This window comes from Cyprinus carpio, chromosome B23 (assembly GCF_018340385.1).
Source record: "Cyprinus carpio isolate SPL01 chromosome B23, ASM1834038v1, whole genome shotgun sequence".
NCBI lineage: Eukaryota > Metazoa > Chordata > Actinopteri > Cypriniformes > Cyprinidae > Cyprinus > Cyprinus carpio.
The window spans coordinates 15382712-15400992 of record NC_056619.1 but is presented as its reverse complement, the minus strand read 5'-3'; the positions used below and the strand labels follow the sequence as shown (position 1 = coordinate 15400992).

At 34.7% G+C, this 18281-nt stretch overlaps 2 protein-coding genes across 3 annotated transcripts in view; one reads left to right on the top strand and one right to left on the bottom strand.

The window, feature by feature from the left end:
- LOC109048606 (synaptotagmin-6-like) overlaps positions 1-10024 on the top strand; it is a 42238-nt gene extending 32214 nt beyond the window's left edge. For both annotated transcript variants that reach the window (XM_042750739.1, XM_042750738.1), the window contains exons 4-7: positions 3168-3288; positions 5725-5896; positions 7807-7957; positions 9505-10024. In XM_042750739.1, the coding sequence (XP_042606673.1) occupies positions 3168-3288; positions 5725-5896; positions 7807-7957; positions 9505-9576 (516 nt within the window). In that variant the 3' untranslated portion in view covers positions 9577-10024. The remainder of the gene's footprint in view (positions 1-3167; positions 3289-5724; positions 5897-7806; positions 7958-9504) is intronic.
- A 2488-nt stretch (positions 10025-12512) lies between these two features.
- Positions 12513-17358, bottom strand: LOC109048788 (olfactomedin-like protein 3B). The gene is made up of 3 exons (XM_042750982.1): positions 17089-17358; positions 15110-15392; positions 12513-13575 (listed from the first exon to the last, which is right to left on the bottom strand). Exons 1-3 carry the CDS (start codon positions 17197-17199, stop codon positions 12785-12787), a joined length of 1185 nt encoding a protein of 394 aa, XP_042606916.1. The 5' UTR covers positions 17200-17358; the 3' UTR covers positions 12513-12784.
- Between the last annotated feature and the right edge of the window lie 923 nt (positions 17359-18281).

Sequence of the window (18281 nt, the reverse complement as noted above, 5' to 3'; positions counted from 1 at the left end):
GTGTAGATTAAAAAATCCATTGACTCTAAATAACAAGACTATTAGATGCCAGCTGAGGTATGTGAATTAGCTTTTTGCATTATTGACATGGTCTGGTAAAATGAAGTCACAATATTCAACACGTTGTGTGCTGTACACCCGCTGATGCTAAGACTGCCAAATTAATGAGAGTTCTACCCTACACTCATTAACACACAGATATGGTAGTAATTGACAAATGAAGATGACTGACATATTCTGATTGTGTGGACAAAATAATTGCCTAATTTTCGTAACGGCTACTAATAAGAGGTGCTGCCAATCACAGCACAATATTAAATGCTTAAGTTAACCTCCAAAATATGTCCTGAGGTCATCTGAGGTTAGTTGATCACTCCATAATGACAAGCTTCAACTGCTCCTCGATGAGTCTTATTTCTCTCGGTTTTCTAGACTTACAGCTATTCTCAGAGGAGCGATTCAATAAACCTGTGGTTATTGCTTTCATGGCAGGAGGCCGACTGCCCCTTGAACAAAAACACACATTCTATTGCACTTGGCAGGAGATTTGAATCTGGAACTCAAAACACTTCTTTTCAAAGCTATCAAAAGGGGTAGTTCACTCAAAATTGACAATACGTTCATCATTTACTCACTCGGAAGTAATTTCATACCTGCATTATATTATTTTTTTAACACAGATGTTTAGCAGGATGTTAATGCTGCTCTTTTTCATACAACACAAGTTAGAAACAAGGGTCTCTCAAGCTCAAAAAATTACACAAAGAACCATAAAATTATCATAAAAGTGATCCATATGACTCATTCTGTATTCAAGTCCTCTGAAGCAATACAAAAGCTTTGTGTAAAAAAAAAGACTAAATTTAAGTTATTATTTAATTTTGCAATATGGATATGTGTATTCAAAATTTGTATTGTTATTCAAATACAACATTCAAATACAATTCAAGTTAGGTGCTCTCAAGTTCAAAAAATGATAAAAAAAAAAGCACATTTATAATTGCTATTCAATTATGCATTTTGATTGTGTGGTTTTGTTCAAATTTGGTGATGTGATTGATTTCAAGACACACAAGAATCAATGGGATTTGAAATACTGACGTCAAACATGGTGTGAAACATCTTGACGTGCCATATTTAAATATATATAAAATTTGGACCTATTGTGGATGAGACGCTTATATTTGTGAAAAAATGAAAATCACATTTAATTTTTTTTCTCTTTTGATTTCAGAAGACTTGGGATATTTTATACATTTAGCTAATAGGTAACTAATCATTTTCATTAGAAGGAAAGGAGCAAAAAATACAGTTATACTTCTGCTTTTGTATTTCACAAAAGGAAGAATATCATGGGTTTGTTTTTTTTCGGTAATGTACTAAACAATTCAAAATTCAAATTGAACTGTCCCTTTAAGTTGATGCCAACAGACAGCGTCCAAAAGACATTGCCAGGTGGACTTGGGACAGAAGGACATTTACTAAATCATTAAGTCACTTAATGAGCTCAAGGACTGAAGTAGAGTGAAGCTTAAAGGAATTTGATTCTGGTGAGAGTAAAACTAGTAATATTCACTATATGGTCTCACATCGTTACTCTTTTTGAAATCAGACATAATTTTTCAAGCTTCATTATTCGATGTTTTATTTTTTGTTTACTTTTTTTAATCAAATCACTTTTTTATCCTGTGCCATAATGAGACATCAATGTTCAGTAATATCCGATAATTTATTTGCTTAAAGTTAATTGCTTTACAAATATTTTTCTGAAACATTTTTTGCATTTTTTAAACTCTCAAGCTTGCATTTACCCATCCATCAATCTACTTTAAAAAGTCCCTACTGAAGCACAACCTGCAAATAATCACCTTAGAGGGCTAGAGAGACATTAAGCCACAAGTAGGGGAGTCATGGGATATGTCCGTCAGAGAGTGGCTTACTGAGCTCATTTAAAGTGATTAATATATACACCAGACTTAATACCGCTGAGAGGATGACGCTAACACACTAACTCCAGTACAGTCAGATAGCATTCTTTGCCTGCATTGCACATGCTTAACTTTCAGAAAAGTGGGTGGTCTTGAAGTCTAAAAATACTACTGTTCAAGTACATTGCGTTTCACCTCTTAAAATGTTTATCTTATCTAGACAGATCTAAAAGAAACCCGTTGGGATCAGCTGTGAGGAAAATGATGGACCTTGTGCCCTGGTGGAAAGGCTGGTGTGTTTAGGAGAGTTGACGTTTAATTAACAGTATGCTTGAGTGGTGTCCAGGAGAGCAGCGTGGCTTGGAGAATCGTAACAACTAATTGGTCGCCATGGCTGTATCGAACCAAACAGGACTCCTTTAGACCTCAATATTGAGTCACGGGCTTATTAAACCCAACCTTCATAATCAAAATGCCAAACCACATCCTCAGACAACAATAAATAACTTCTCACAGTGCTAACTAGCTTTCAGCAAAAAAAAAAAAAAAAACTATGGAACAGTGACTGACTGTCTCTAGTCAGGCACTGTGCAGATACAAAAGCAAATAATAAAAGGTACACTATCAATACTGATACAATGATTCCTCCGTTTAAATGAATGAAACACCGCTAATAACGGGTAGCCATAGCATTGGTACGTTATTATAGAAGCCCATTTCCATGACATAAAAGATTATGGTTTGGTAAATTAGGTAATTAAGACATGAAACATGGTAATTATGAGGTAAAAAGTCTAAATTATGAGATACTAAGTCAGAATTATGAGATGAAAAGTCTAATTTATGAGATAGAATCATAATTATGGCATAAAAAGTCCCGATTATAACAAAAAGTAGGCCTAAAAGAATTCACTTTTTGTCATAATGACTTTTTAATCTTAATTTCAGTGTCAATGACTTTTTGTCATAATTTTGTCTTTTCATTGTCATTTTTTCCCTCGTATTTTCTGTACCACTTTTATCTCATAATCATGAGTCTTTATGTGGAGGAAATGGGTTTCTGTACTCTGATCTTGACCGCGAGTGATGCTGGGGGAACAGTGTCTGTTTCTGGTACATTATTGCACAATTACTGTTTTTATCACTATTATCTAGTGCTATGGGATTGAAAAGGTGCCCTTTATAACAGAATGTGCCAATACATTATGCTACATTGATTTGTGTGTGTCTGTGTGACAGGAGAGCGTGGACCTTGGGGAGATCATGTTCTCACTCTGCTATCTACCTACGGCAGGCAGATTAACACTCACTGTCATCAAATGCAGGAACCTAAAGGCAATGGACATTACAGGATATTCAGGTAGTATGTCATCAGCTTTACTGCCTTTGACCATCAAAATACAGACACGAGATTAAAAGCAGGGGAGAATGGGGGAAAATGTGTCATAAGCACTCTTTTAATATAGCAAATATTATTTTAGTCATGTGAACATACATCATATACACAACGAGAAAAGTGGGATGCATTTTTATAATAAATTTATTTATTTGTTAGTTAATTAATTGATTTATTGTTAATTTTGTAGCCAATTTCTTAATGTTTAAAAATATACAGTATATCATACACGTTGGTGATCTTCAACTATTTATAACCAAGTAAATTATTTGTCTACATATTCTAAATATTAAACCTTCTCTTGTCAGTTTTACAGAAAGGGTAATATTTATATATATTTTTTATTTATTCTCATATTTTGATTTAAAGGTGACATATCATGAAAATCTGACTCTTTCCGTGTTTAAGTGCTATAAACGGGTCCCGGTGCATCACCAACCCAGAAAACATGAAAAAACAGCTCAGTAATTTTTTTTGTAAGCCTTTCGCTGCAAGCTCGTGAAAAGATGAGCTGCTCAGTTTTTTCTCCCCCAGTGATGTAGAAAGGGAATATTATTATAATATTACATACAGTTTCCACCCACACTCTCAGAAAAAAAAGGTACAAAAGCTTTCATTGTGGCTGTACCTTTTCAAAAGGCACACATTTGTACCTAAACAGTCCATATTGGTAGCATAAGTGTACCTTTTGCAAAGGTACCGCCCCAGTGATAGCTTTTGTACCTTTTTTCTGAGAGTGCACGGTGCCACCATTGTGTTTTCTCAAATGGCAAAAGTTTGATCAAAGCATGCAAACTGTTCTGTCTTTGGCTCATCTGACGAGCACAGAACTCTATTTAGATTCCCAGCCACAGAGGAGACAAGGGAGCAGTGGATTTATTGAATTATCTGAATATAAATCACCCTCCACACAAACAAAACAAAAACAAACATGCGATTTCCCAGCTTTCCCAGCTGTTTACCTTCACAGACAAAACCGACTGTTTTTGTAACTGTGTAATGTGTGTTTTTAACAAAAACCTACACTAAACTCAAACATCAAGCAAAAAAACAAAAGAAACAAAAATTAACTTAATTTAGTGACTGTGACAGCTGCTTTCTGTGCATGTGCTTCGGATGTGTGCGCTCAGGAAACCGTATATCAGAAGTTTAAACTAATATGGTTTAAAATGCATGATTTCAGCACGATAGACATGATAATCAAATCCATACTTTTTTTTTTTTTGCAGAGTATCTGAGGTACAAGCTGTAAAGCCAGAGCCCTATTCTAGAAAAGGGGGCGGGGAGCAGCAGCTCATTTGCATTTAAAGAAACATGCACAAAAACGGCGTGTTTCTGCTTCCACTCAGAATAAATGATCTGTGGGGTAACTTCTGAAACTTCACAGACACATGCTGGGACTTATATTACATATTATAAAAAGGGACATAATAGGTCTCCTTTAAAATATATAAATCATTCATGCATTCCTCAATGATTCAAACCTCTTGACACATCCTGAAATATAATTATGTGTATTCGTTTTATCTCTGTCTCATTTCTCCTTGCCAAGAGGACAACAGTAGTAAAAAGTGGCACCACTCTCCCGATAATTGCCCAATTTAGTTTTATGGTTTCTGGAAACCTCTTTTGTTTTCCCATATGTTGTTAATGCACGTTTCCCGCATGTTCTAATCATTGTTTCATGTTCCAGATTGGCTTTTGTTCTGTCTGTCATAAACAAAATTTCCCAAAGGAAAATCAGCAGCATCACTGAGCGAATTAAACCCAAAAAGCTAAAGAACCACTCCGAATATGATCCAGGGAATGATTTTAAGCTCCAGTAACATGAATTACTCACACTATCTTGTTTTTTGCCTTATAATGACACAGTGTCTCACACCAGACATTTTTTCTCTTATCTGCTGAAGAGTAAACGTTTTTCATTTGCAGTAAAATTGAATTCACGTGAACTGGATAACATCTATTAAGAAGTGCCCCAAGCAAATTTGGTGTCAGAACAAGTACTTCTCATCTGATTTGTTCTTCCCAACCTGGAAGTAGTTTATGGCTTACTAATGTACAAGCATAATAGATCAAACAAATTGTGCAATGATGGAAAATCAGTATGCAGCTCTGATGCCAGAATCAGCACTCAAGTCATTCCATTAAAGCCCTAAATCTCAATGGCCTTCCATTCACACTGAATATTAAGATGGCTCAATGAAGATATCCGGCATTCATTTCTAATCTTCTCATCTAATACTCTCATCAACTTCAAGCTATTGTTAGAGGATTAATTAATTGAAACTAGTGCATACTACAATATGTTTAAAGATCATTTATAAAAACTCAAGCTGCAAATGTGAAATTAATAGCAGTTATATGAGCTGAACTGATAACGGTGTTCTCTCTGAGCAGATCCCTATGTGAAAGTATCCCTCATTTGTGATGGAAGACGCCTGAAAAAGAAGAAGACCACAACAAAGAAAAACACTCTGAATCCCACTTATAATGAGGCCATTATCTTTGACATCCCTCCAGAGAGCATGGACCAAGTCAGCTTGCACATCTCAGTCATGGACTATGACCTGTACGTAACACAAACAGCTATTTTTAAGTTTTATATTGAAATTTAAAGGGACAGTTTAATAAAAACAAAAGAAAAAAAAGAAAATTCTTTTACCATTTACTTCAGTTATGCAAATATGTATATTTTATGACTTTAAAAGAAGTGTGGACTTACTTGACTTAAGATACATTTATGATGATTTTGCATTCTCATTCTTTGTAATTGCATGGGGGGAAACATTTTTATTTATTTAACATATTTTATTATTTTTATCAAATAAATAATTCTTAATTTATTCTTTAAAAAATCGAAAAAAATTTAGAAAAAAATTAAAAAAATTAAAACAAAACTTGTAGAAGGGAACTGATTTATTCAAAATTTATTCAAGGTAGATACATACTTAACCTAAAAATGCTTTACCAATACTATTCATCACTGGTCATGCCAAAACAAATCAAATAAATAACAAAAAACTCCCCACGGTATCTTTGTTTCCGGATGGAACGTTAAAGAACGCAACACACAAGTCTCACGGAAATTCTGTAGAATTCAACCAATCCAATGACAACTTTGACACTCCTGAAGTGTTTCCACTTTTGTGTCCAATATGCATCAGACATTTAGCCAGTGGTCTGTGGCCATGACGTCTGAAGCTGAGACTACATTACAAATAACAACCTGTACAAGAAACATTAGAATAGCAGGAACACCAGACATCAGAATGATCTCATGGTTCATGTGCTTTAGTAGGAAGAGGAAAAGGTCAGGTGTCAGAGCATTTAGCACTCACCTCTCTACAGGCGGGTGACTGGGCAAAGAACCAGGTATATATATTTTACCCAACATTCTCAAGTCTCAAACAGTCTGTTTGTGATACTGAAAGTTTCTGAGAAAGGAACACACACTCTATTAAATGTCAGAAACCGCTATTTCACAATTCTCTTCTGTGGGTTCACAAAAGGACTCAAGTAAAGTTCAGCACCACTGAGGTAAATGCATGCTGATTTCTTTTATCCTGTGGCACATCATCTACTCTCTCTGAATATGCACATATTTTTACACAGATACCATTTTGCAAAAGAGGTTAGTTGCACTGGCATACAAACTCATATTATTGTCTTTTAACAAAAGGCTTTTAGGTCTTGCAAACTTTGGTATATTATTCATTGCCAGTGTGGATGTTTTTATTTTGGATCACTTAAAGGAATAGTTCGCCCAAAAAGTAAAATTTGCTGAAAATTTACTCCAATATGTAGATGTGTGTGTTTCTAAATTGAAACAGATTTGGAGAAGTTCAGCATTACATCACTTGTTCACCAAAGGATTGTCTGCAGTGAATGGGTACCGTTAGAATAAGAGTCCAAATAGCTGAAAAAAGCATAATAATAATTCATAAGTAATCCATCAAGCCATCCAGACCATCAATTAAAAAACTGTGTTTTTAAGAAATAAATCCATCATTAAACCATTGCTTCTGACAAAAATATGAGTTTATAATCCATAATAAGGCTTCCTCCTGTGGGCACCAATATATTTGTTTAGAACAGTTTTGGACTGTTTTTGCTTCTAAACACTACTTGATCTGTGCATATTTCTCTTCTGATTCAGGACAGCATTTGCACTGGAGAAAGTAATATTATGGATAAATGTCTTAGTGATGGATTTATTGCAAACACACAGTTTGTGGATTACTTGCACTACTTGTGGATTATTGTGATGTTTTTATCAGCTGTTATCTTTCATTCTGATGGCACCCATTCACTGCAGAGGATCCACTGGTGAGCAAGTGATGTAATGCTGATATAATGCTTCTTGGATGACCTGAGGATGAGTAAAGAATTATTTTTTTTATATTTTTGGGTGAACTATTCATTTACATTAAAGGAATATACAGATGTATAGATAATTTCTTAACAAATTTTTTTTTTCAGGGTGGGGCACAATGAGATAATTGGTGTGTGCCGTTTGGGCAGTGGTGCTGAAGGTTTAGGAAGAGACCACTGGAATGAGATGCTCGCATACCCCCGTAAGCCAATTGCACACTGGCATCCCCTGCTGGAATCTAAGAAATCAGAAAAAGAGGTAAGTAACCTCCCTCCAGCAAATGTAAACACACATATGAGGGGTAGATATAATAACTCTCTGAATTACTGTTTATATAGAACTAAGAACTTTTTTCATATGCAAATTGCATTTCCAGAATTCATTTCTGACTAGTCACCAATCTTTCTTTGTAAACATTCAGATCCCTCTAGTCACGTCCTCACACTTGCACTGTGCTTTATGAATAATACATGAGAAGAATATGTCAGTGCTGATTTTAATTCACACACTGAAATTCTGTCCCCTTTCTGACCTGCGGTCTAAAGTTAATCATGAGGGGAAATTTTTTATTTGGCCCTATGCAAATGTCAGGTTATCAGATTTTGGTCTCTTTGTTTATTTTAATAATGTTTTTCTTCTGTTAAAAATAATAATATGCAGTTTTAATAAAAGTTGCCTTTGTTTTGAACAAACATTAATAAATATGATTCAGTTGAGGTCATGTCTGGGCATCTATGTATTGTGTTTTGAGGTGTAGCTCTTGCTCTTTAATCTGAATATTTAATTAAGTAAGTCTGGGCAATAAACAAAGGCAGAGGCCACAAATCATTGTTTTTGATAATTAAATGGGTTAAAGTTGTATTTTCAATATATTTTGAGTTAAATTATCATATTTTATTAGAAGTCACCTTTATTGAAATGAGTGTTCATTATAATTAAGCCGATTAATGCTCACGGTGTTAATTTTTATACTGAATAATTTAGTTCAGGCTTGCCAAGTCTGCAGTTTTTCAGTAGAATTTGGGTACTTTTAAACGATTGTCATAGGTTAGAGGTTTGACATATCAAATTGTAATTGACTAAAATGCTTGTATTGAAATGTTTTATCCTTTTCATATTCCTCCAGTTATAAAACTAGTGCTAGATGAGATTGGCACTGGGAGTGGAAGTTTGAGCTCCTTCGTGAAAACAGGCAGTTTATGATTATTACTATATAGTGATTTTCAAGTTGCAATTTTGTATAATGCATAATAGTGACTGTACGGTATGTAGATTAGGTATGGGAATGGCATATCTGAGTTTTGATATAGTTCTGAAATATATACATGCATGTGTGTGTATTTATATATACATAACTGTAATTTATATTATAAATAAATATATTCATTATATAAACATTATATAAAAAAATTTCTGAAATATATACATGCATGTGTGTGTATTAAAACACAAATAATACTTTGGATGCGATTAATCATTACTAGTTTGACAGCACTAGTTTACTTTTGTTTGACAGCACCCTTCGCGTGTGCGTGTGCTGTGTTGCAGTTTTGCTTAAGTGGAACAGGAACAAATATTATCCCACTATAATTCAAACAACATAAAAATTTAAACAAAATATAAAAAACTCTAATAAAAAAAACGCTATTAAGGAGCATGTTCAACTTGTAATATAACTTCAGATACATCAATTTCATGCAACCACAGACTGATATCCATTCTATAGGGTGCAGCTCTTCTGCTATAACAATAAACTGCTCTATAATGCTCTCATTGATGGGTTTTTCATATGTCTTCTCTTCCAGTGGAAAGCTAGAACGGCCAGTTTTGACAGTCAGGGGTCTTGTCCCTCCCCCAAACCTCCTGCCAGCCCTTGATCAGAGCCATATGTAAAACTACAGGCTCGGCATCCTCCGTTTGTCACTCCGATGAAAACGAGAGCCCTGCTTTTTCAATTTTCCTCCTATGGGTTGTTTTAGATGGTTCCCAAACACTGATCTAAGATCCTGATGTCTTTGCCCTGATGTTCACCATGTTCAAGCTGTTCCAGTCCATACGATCCTCAGTCAATTCTTGGGAGTGTTGTACAAATCTCTGTACCTAGAATACTATTCAAAGCCAACATTGTGTTCCTAGAATAGCTTGGTATCGTCAGCGGAGATGTTTCTTTCCAATATGAATTTTCCTGAAACATTTTAAATCTGATGCGGTGTTCTGCAAGCAGTCTATGTGCAAACAGAAGTTTCTGCACAACACTGCAAGGCTCTTTGTAGATGGCTCTGCTCAGATCTAAAGACTTTGAAAGTAGGATCAACTATTGGAAGTACTGAGTGGGAATTGATCAAACATGTTCTATAAAATAAAGAAAAAAAAAATATTCTTTTGTATAAATGTGTAAAAAAAATGAACCATTTTCTCTGTTGAATCCTTGTATGAAAATTGTGTGAAAGTACACGTTTTATGAAGAATATTTAAATATTTATCAGTTTATAGATGTTGTATAAATGTTGTGTGTAAAAAGAGACTAAATTTATCAGAGCACAACAAATTTTTCCTATCCATGAATTTTTTGCCAAAACAAAAACGTTTACGTGTAAAGAAGTTCCTGTTCACACACAAAAACACTTCACATCTAGCTGGATAAATTTTTGTGATTACATTAATATTCATGGGTGAGACCTGGAGTACAAAAGTGGGCATTTAAGGTAAAAGTGCTGAAATATTCATAGAGGTCTGATTTGATTTATGTGGCTTTTATTCACTTTGTTACAATAGCATTTAAAGAGCTACAGAAGCAGTTCTATACACCAGTTTCAATCTAATGTTGACATCTCGTTCATCTTTTGACATGTAATTTCATTGTGAGTTAAAACATAACATCAAAAAACTACGAGTAAACAAAGTATGCTCAAATTTATAAAAAATATATTCATATTCTGTATTGTATAATAGAGCAGGGTTAACATTACAGCATAAAACTAATGGCAATTAATTAATGTTCATCTTCAGATTAATATTTTTATTTGCTTGTTTGTTTGATTTTCATGTAGACAAAAGGGATACTTGAAACTATGTGAATTAAATAGTGAATCAATTATCTGTATAACGCAAGAATTTAATATACAACTGTCAACTGATCAGTTTCTGTAAATTAAAAGAAAAAAGAAACAAAACTAATGCCATGTTGCCCAATAATTATTTTCATAATATGTAATGCATAACAAAGCTAAACTGAGTGATGAAAATAATAATAAGTATTCCTTTTTGGATTTTTAATGTCATAAATGGTTTAACAAAATTCAATATGTTTATTGCCCGCAATATTTTATTTGTTTATCGCTGTGGTTTCAATCATTTTGTCTTACATGGTAAATTCATTCATAACACAGTTTGACTTGGAATTTAAATTTAACAGAGATGCTCAGGCAAACCCCTGCTGAAGGTTAAATTATGATTACTGTAGTTAAAGTTTCTCCTGTCATTCATGCATTCATTTTAAAAAAAAGAAGAAGAAATTACAACACTGCATATGCTGGAAACAAATGACATAAATGCACAGAAATGAAATTAATTCAGAACTTCTATTCAAGGTCCTGGACATTTTGATTGTATGTTTCAAATAAGAAAAGACAGAAAATTCAATGCACGTACAAGGGCACAAGAGCTGACCCTTGATAGAAACAACCTACTGCAGGGCACAGTTCAAGATACCGGAGCAAAGACTTTACACTGATCTCCAGTTGGTGTTGCTGAAATATCTTAAAATATACATGACACTTGGGGCTAGTTTTACACAATGTCCTCCATAATCTCCTAGGGTATCTGTTAAGCTTTAAATATTTCTATATAGTAAAATAGATTTAATATTTTAACAGAACCTTTAAAAATTCCAAGTCAACTTGTTGAAGAAATGGTTGTGACAAAGTACAACTTTTGGTCCCGTTTTTACAATATCACCAATGTTGTAATACTCAGATAACAAGAGTGTGTTTCTGTAGATGAATGTAAAGTTAATAAGGTATAGATCTGGTTCTTTACCTCATCACTAACTCCTGTGTGCTGGTGTTTTTGCCCCCCTTGTGAATCTGAACAACTTTCTAATTTTGTATTGATCATTTGTACTTGCAATATAGCTTGTAATGTTTGAAAAAGTTCTTGTATTTCAAAAATACCAAAATAAAATGTTGGTTCAGTCATTTCAAGGATTGAGTTGCTTGAGTTGAGAACATCAAATCACAAATATTTGGTTAGGATTGATCAGTCACTTATTGAGATCTCATATTTTTAATAATATGTGCAACAAAAGCAATATACCTGTGTATTCTTAAAGGTAAAGGATTAGTTCACACGCAAAATGTCAATTTTGTCATCATTTACTCAAGTTGTTCCAAAAAAACATTTTTTATTTTATTTATATATTTTTTTAAATTTATTTAATCATTTTGCTGAATGCTGTGGACCATTTAATTACAATGGACTGGACGGGAGCAAGGAAACAAAACTACTATAATACAAGTGGTTGTACTTATATTATAAAAAAAAATTATAAATAAATAATTCAGAATTATAACATAAAAATACATATATTTAAGTTATTTTAAATTAACAATGCAGAAAAAGAGCTTTAAATTTTAACATAAAATTACAGGTAAAACTAAAACTTTTTTCATATTTTATTAATTTGTTTCCTCTTCATATTATAGCTTTGTGTGAGATAAAGACCCAAATTAAAGTTGTTTAAAATGAACAGATAATCTTCAGTATCAGTGATTTGAAAAATAAACCAGGCTAATTCATTAAAAAATAACAAAAAATACATTTCTTATATTATACTCAAGTTCTGACTTATGGTGGTTTTGTGTGCTTTTTGAAGCTCAAACACCTCCATCCTCATCCATTGTAACTGAATGGAAAATATTCTTCAAAATGTTTTCTTTAGAAGAAATTAATGCATACAGACTTGACAATATGAAGGTGAGTAAATAATGGCAAGATTTATGTTTTGCATAATTATCCCTTTAGGAAAATCACAAACTTTTTTGTACCCAGGAACATAGAGCCCTTTAAGAGCTAAAAAAAAGGCCACTATTCCTCAGGTGGTGGCATAATCGCCCATAACTTCTTCCTCAGTGCTAGTTTATACAGAATCTGGTACCCATCATCCCAAGCATAGAGCTGCCGCTCCTCAGGATTGTATTTGAGGCTGGAATGGGCACCATAGCGCCTGGGGAAATAAATCAAAGGGGCCTCTTCGCTGCTTACCATGTCATTCACATCAAACACACACTGCACACGTGAGCGGCTCGGTGGCTTGGTGTTGTAAACCACATAGACCGTGGCGCAGACAATAAAAGCAGCTTCAGCATTATTCCTTGGACACGCCGTGTCCCACATCTGCTCTATATCCAGAGAATCTATATCCATCTTAGCAAGATTAATAGTGTCTCCAGCCGGATAAAGCGCCCATAGCCCATCCTCATCCGCCACCATGTCCACCAGCGTCTCTGGATTGAGCTGGTACACCGGGCTGCGGTCATCCATGGGAAAAACTGCGCTGTCTGCAACAGAACCATTCTTGATGTCATATTTGATAACTTGGAGCTCTGAACTTTCACTGACGTAATAGAGAAATCCATCATAGACTGCATGACCGGTCCCGTTCCAAGCGGTGGGCACAGTGATCTGCCTGCCTTTAGATACGCCTGAAGATGCCGAGAGCTCTCGCACGGAGTTGAACTCGTACAGCGTGTTGTCGGACGTCCCGTTAAAAACATAGACTTTTGCTGATCTGGCATCTTTGGTCCAGACACCTTTTGGGCTTCCCAGTCTCTTAAGGATCTTCATTGCTTTTAGACTGGATACGATGTTCACGCACACTGACGATGAAAACAAACATGATTAATGTCAACGGGAAGCGTCCTATGATTAATATGGCAAACTCTGAAAGCAATTTATAAAGACTGCATAGTTTGCACAAGCACTGGAAGAGTTTATGAGTTTTATGAAAAATGAAGCCAAGATTATGAGTTTAAACCTTTGTTTTTCTTTATTAAAGAAATAAACCAAGAAAACAGACATTGTAAGCATCCAGCAGTGAAAGATCCACCCTTAAATGCCATGTTTGTTATAAATGTGCAGGCAATAGAGGATTGTGAGGGGCTTAATGAGGATAATTGTTAATACTCTTCATTATAATACACAGGCCTTTGGGAACTATTTCTAAGATACATAATTTCGAAGACACATAATTTATTGAAACATTTTGGGCTTTAATAGATTTGTCTGTCATACTTTGTCACATTTTGCTGCTAAAATTCTATTAAATGTATTCAATAAATTAAAGAGAGTCAGATTGTTCTAAAAATATATAATAAAGCTTATAGCAATCGTTCAATCAAGTACATGCTAATATATATTTATTTCATTATGTTTTTCACTTTTTATTTGTGGATTCCCTTGCCAGTGCTTCTCTGTTATAAAATTGTTTTGATAATATATACAGTAATGTTAAAACGTTTGGGGCCAGTAATACACTTCTTTATTCATTCATTCATTACATGAATTTTAATCATATTTCACACATATTAATGTTTAAATGTATTTTATGATCAAATAAAGGCAGCCTTGGTGAGCAAAAGAGATTTTTTTTCCCCCAGAAACATTAATGTACAACATGTGTTTGTATCTTTTGTTGCCAAAGAAATAAATTAATTACATGTATTGGAATTTTGGCTTCAGTCTTGGAAAAAAAAGTGAATGTCTAGTTTTGCCAGTGTCTTGGTATTCACTGGACTATACGCAGTGTTAACAACAGCACACTTCAGTGGAGACAGAAGAGCAGCCAAATGAAACACATTTACATTCATCTGCTTTGATTCCATCATATTAACAAAATAGGCTACAAGCCAACAGTTGTGTAACATCTAAACCAAAAGCCAACTGGCTAATCCAGTGAACTGATTGGCTTTATTCTTTATTCCTTGTTTTCTAATCAACAGAACACAGCATGTTTTCTCTAACTCAATAAATCCCTGGTATAAGCCGAGCATTAGCAGAAACCAGGGTTTTTACCATCAAAGCAAAGACTGTTTGGATGAGACGGCCACACGGCCTACAGCACAATCCCAATATGGGGGAGTGTAATTGCGATGCTAGTTCTCAAAACAAACAAATGTCTTAAATCAAAGCACATGCTCATCGTTCATACTCTCTGTCTTGAATTGCAGCTATTAATTTTCCCAGTTTGATTTTCCAGTGTTACAATTTTCCTGAGAAAACTCCAAACCTTTCCCCCAAACTGCTCTACTGTGTAATAGCATGCTAAATTTAGCTAGTCTCCCTCGACCGAGACTGAAAGTACATGATCAGACGTTGTGCTTCAGCTGTCAAAACTCAATTCTCCCGACTTACCAGACAACTCAAAGAACTCTTCCTTCTTCCTCTCTCTGACAACCACGTCCTGTTCCACCATTTTGTCTGCTGCTTTCACACAAGGCTTAGGGGGATTTTTGGTTTCAATGTAGTCCATCTCACGCTCCACTCGGTCTACCCGTGCTCCTGCACCCTCCATGTCTGAACGCAGTTTGTTGTGCTCCTTGCCCAACTTCTCCAACAGGTCTGCGGCCTGCTGCCTGAATTCCTTCAGGTCAGAGCTGTAACGGTTATTTTGTTCATGCCACAAGGAAATGCGTTCCTGGAAGAATTACAAACACACTAATGAGTCACTCAGTTGTTTAAGATGATCACAGACTGCAGCAAATTCTTTCCAATGATAAACTTATTCCAATGATGAGTTTTCTGTGCAATATTAAAGAGCTTGTGGTAATAAGAAGTGTTCTCTTTTTCCCAGTCAAGGAAACTGTAGAAAAAAAAGCTCATTCATTATTTGAAAGGTTTATCACAATCGTTATCTGGAGTCAGGGGATGGAGAACCTGAGTAATGTGTGAGAGTATTTTCGAAAGGACTCGAGGGAAGTGCAATACATAATTTTGACCAAATGTGAAAAACCATTGCCTCTACAATTTAGAAATTCACCTGTTTTTGCCAACATTTTTGAGATGCTTCAGTTCCATATATCAGATATAATAAGAGAAAAGCATTAATATGCAACATATTTACAGCTATACGCTGACTTAATTGTATATAATATTTTAATAAAATAAACTTTAATAACAGGGTACAATGGATCTTTGACAAAAGATCATATCTTTATGAGAATCAATGAAATGATCACATATATAATAAAATACAAATTTAGTGTGAAATATTATTACAATTTAATAATGTTTTCTATTTATTATATATTTTAAAATCCTTGGGATGTCTAAACTGAATTTTCAGCATCATTACTCCTCTCTACAGTGTCACATGATCCTTCAGAAATCATTCTAATATGCTGATTTGATGCTTAAGAAACATTTCTTATTATTATCAGTGTTGGAAACAGTTGTGCTGCTTAATGGTTTTGAGAAAACCATGATACTTTTTTTCAGGATTTTTACTGAATAAAGTTTGAAAGTGTGTGTGTGTGTGTGTGTGTGTGTGTGTGTGTGTGTGTGTGTGTGTGTGTGTGTGTGTGTGTGTTTTGTAACATTATAAATGTCTTTAATGCATTCTTGCTGAATACAATTTTTGAAAAGAAGAAAAAAAAGAAAAAGAAAAAACACTGACTCTAAACTTTTAAACACTAGTGTAACATTCATTTTTCTTCAAAGTGCTTAAATCAGTTATTTCAGCAGCTGTCAAATAGGTTCAATGATTTGAGATGCAAAGCCCCCTTGCTGTAGGGGCTACAGAACAAATATATGCTCAAACTATTCACAAAAATATATTACTGTATTAAAAGTATGTGAATATGGAGCCAAACTGTCAATATTGCCATTAAATATGCACAGCATATCATTGTGGTCACCCCAGGGGTCTTTTGCTCCAGGCTAGCTGCTCAAGCTGAATTTAATATTACATGATTTTGAATCAAAACAAACTTTGTTTTGCATTAATTTTGTTGCTCCATTAAATATTCATTAAAAATGCATTTTTCAGTCATCGTATTCTGTACTTTGAGACCAAGAAAAAAAAAATTCTTTTGAGGAGCTTTCAGTCCTGTTGTACCCAGCCTCACTCTCATTTTATGGAAAACACTGTATAATAGTTGAATGGACTATAGGTTATTGATAGGTTATTGACTCAGTGTTATATTTTTTCAGTTCAGCCTTACTGAGAACAAAACTGCTGAGCTAAACTATTCTGTCAGTCAGAGGGATGTTTCTCTGCCCTGGGCAACAACTTCACTCGAGAAAAGAAAGTCTATGATAAATCTTAAGTAGATGTGAGACATGCATGTCTAGAAAAGTGGACGTCTCTGCCAGATATGCCAAATTTCTCTTACCTCCAGAGCGACCATCCTGTTTTCCAAGTAATTCATCAGGCCCTGATAGTGGTACTGGCATCTTGAACGAGCCAAAACAGTCAAGAGAATGAAGAATATGGTGGCTTTCATGGTGGTTTTAGAGAAGGGACACTTTCAGGTACTCCACAAAACAAAAGAACACTCAAGACTTTGTGAGGCTGATGTGCTGCAGCTGCTTATGGGCCGCCCTTGTCCTCTAGTGAGCATGTGAGAGGAGAAGGGACCAGAAACACACAGACTTCCAGGGTTTCAAATTCGCTGGCTCTCTCACTTGGCTGGAATGTTTTTACTAACACTGAGGGAGGAGCCATGTGTCTCTGGCCTCTTTCCGTCCTCCATGTAGAGTGCTTGAAAGATGAAGTCAGTGAAATACAGTAAAAATATGAATTATATAATGTATTATTTCCGATTTCTGCAGCTTTATGATAAAAAAAAATACACTCTTAATATTAAGAAATGCAATAGAAGAACCATTTTGGGTTCCTTAAAGAACCTTTCTCTGAGTAGTTCTTAAAAAAAAAAAAAATGTTTTTGTTCCTATGAAGAATATTTTAATAATATGAAGACATGGGTGTTAAATTCAATGAACCTTTATTTTAAGATTCTACAGACTGTTGGCTGCACATGCACAAATTATGTGCACAAATTATCTCATACTGGCAACTTTATTTGTACAATAGTGGTTAAATATGACAAAACAAATTTGTTCTGAGTTAACCAACAACCCCATTTCTAAGTTTTAATAGAAAAACCTCTATCATGTTTGCTTGATCATATGGATGAGAAAATCACATCCTGGTTATGCAAATGCCACTGAAAGGGCACTCGATTCATTTAAAGTGAAATGCAGTTGAAGACCCTTTGAATGCCGAACTCAAATATGCAGAGTGAAAATCGTTCACGTTTTGCAGTTTTCAATTATTATGAATAAATCTCTCTACAGGACCAACAAAGTAAATGTTCCTCAATTCTCAAAGGAAAAGCTCTGAGAACTGAAGACTGTTGTTAAGAAAGAATGTGTGGTTTGACTGGGTCAACACTTTAAATTTTTTTTAATGCTTTGTACTGTATGTTACATTTTTTCTTTGTTTATTCTCAGAGTTTGAACCTTTTGTCTCAATGCCTGTCGATGTGCACTCCAGGTTAAGTGACTGAAGAAACTGACCTTTGGT

What these genes read in the sequence shown, in the direction of transcription:
- LOC109048788 (XM_042750982.1), bottom strand. Translation starts at nt 17,199, where the DNA reads ATGAAAGCCACCATATTCTTCATTCTCTTGACTGTTTTGGCTCGTTCA. An exon ending in ACAGGATGGTCGCTCTGGAG is followed by an intron (nt 15,393 to 17,088) that starts GTAAGAGAAATT and finishes TAATTCTTCCAG; the next exon opens with GAACGCATTTCCTTGTGGCA. An exon ending in AGAGTTCTTTGAGTTGTCTG is followed by an intron (nt 13,576 to 15,109) that starts GTAAGTCGGGAG and finishes TTTCATCGTCAG; the next exon opens with TGTGCGTGAACATCGTATCC.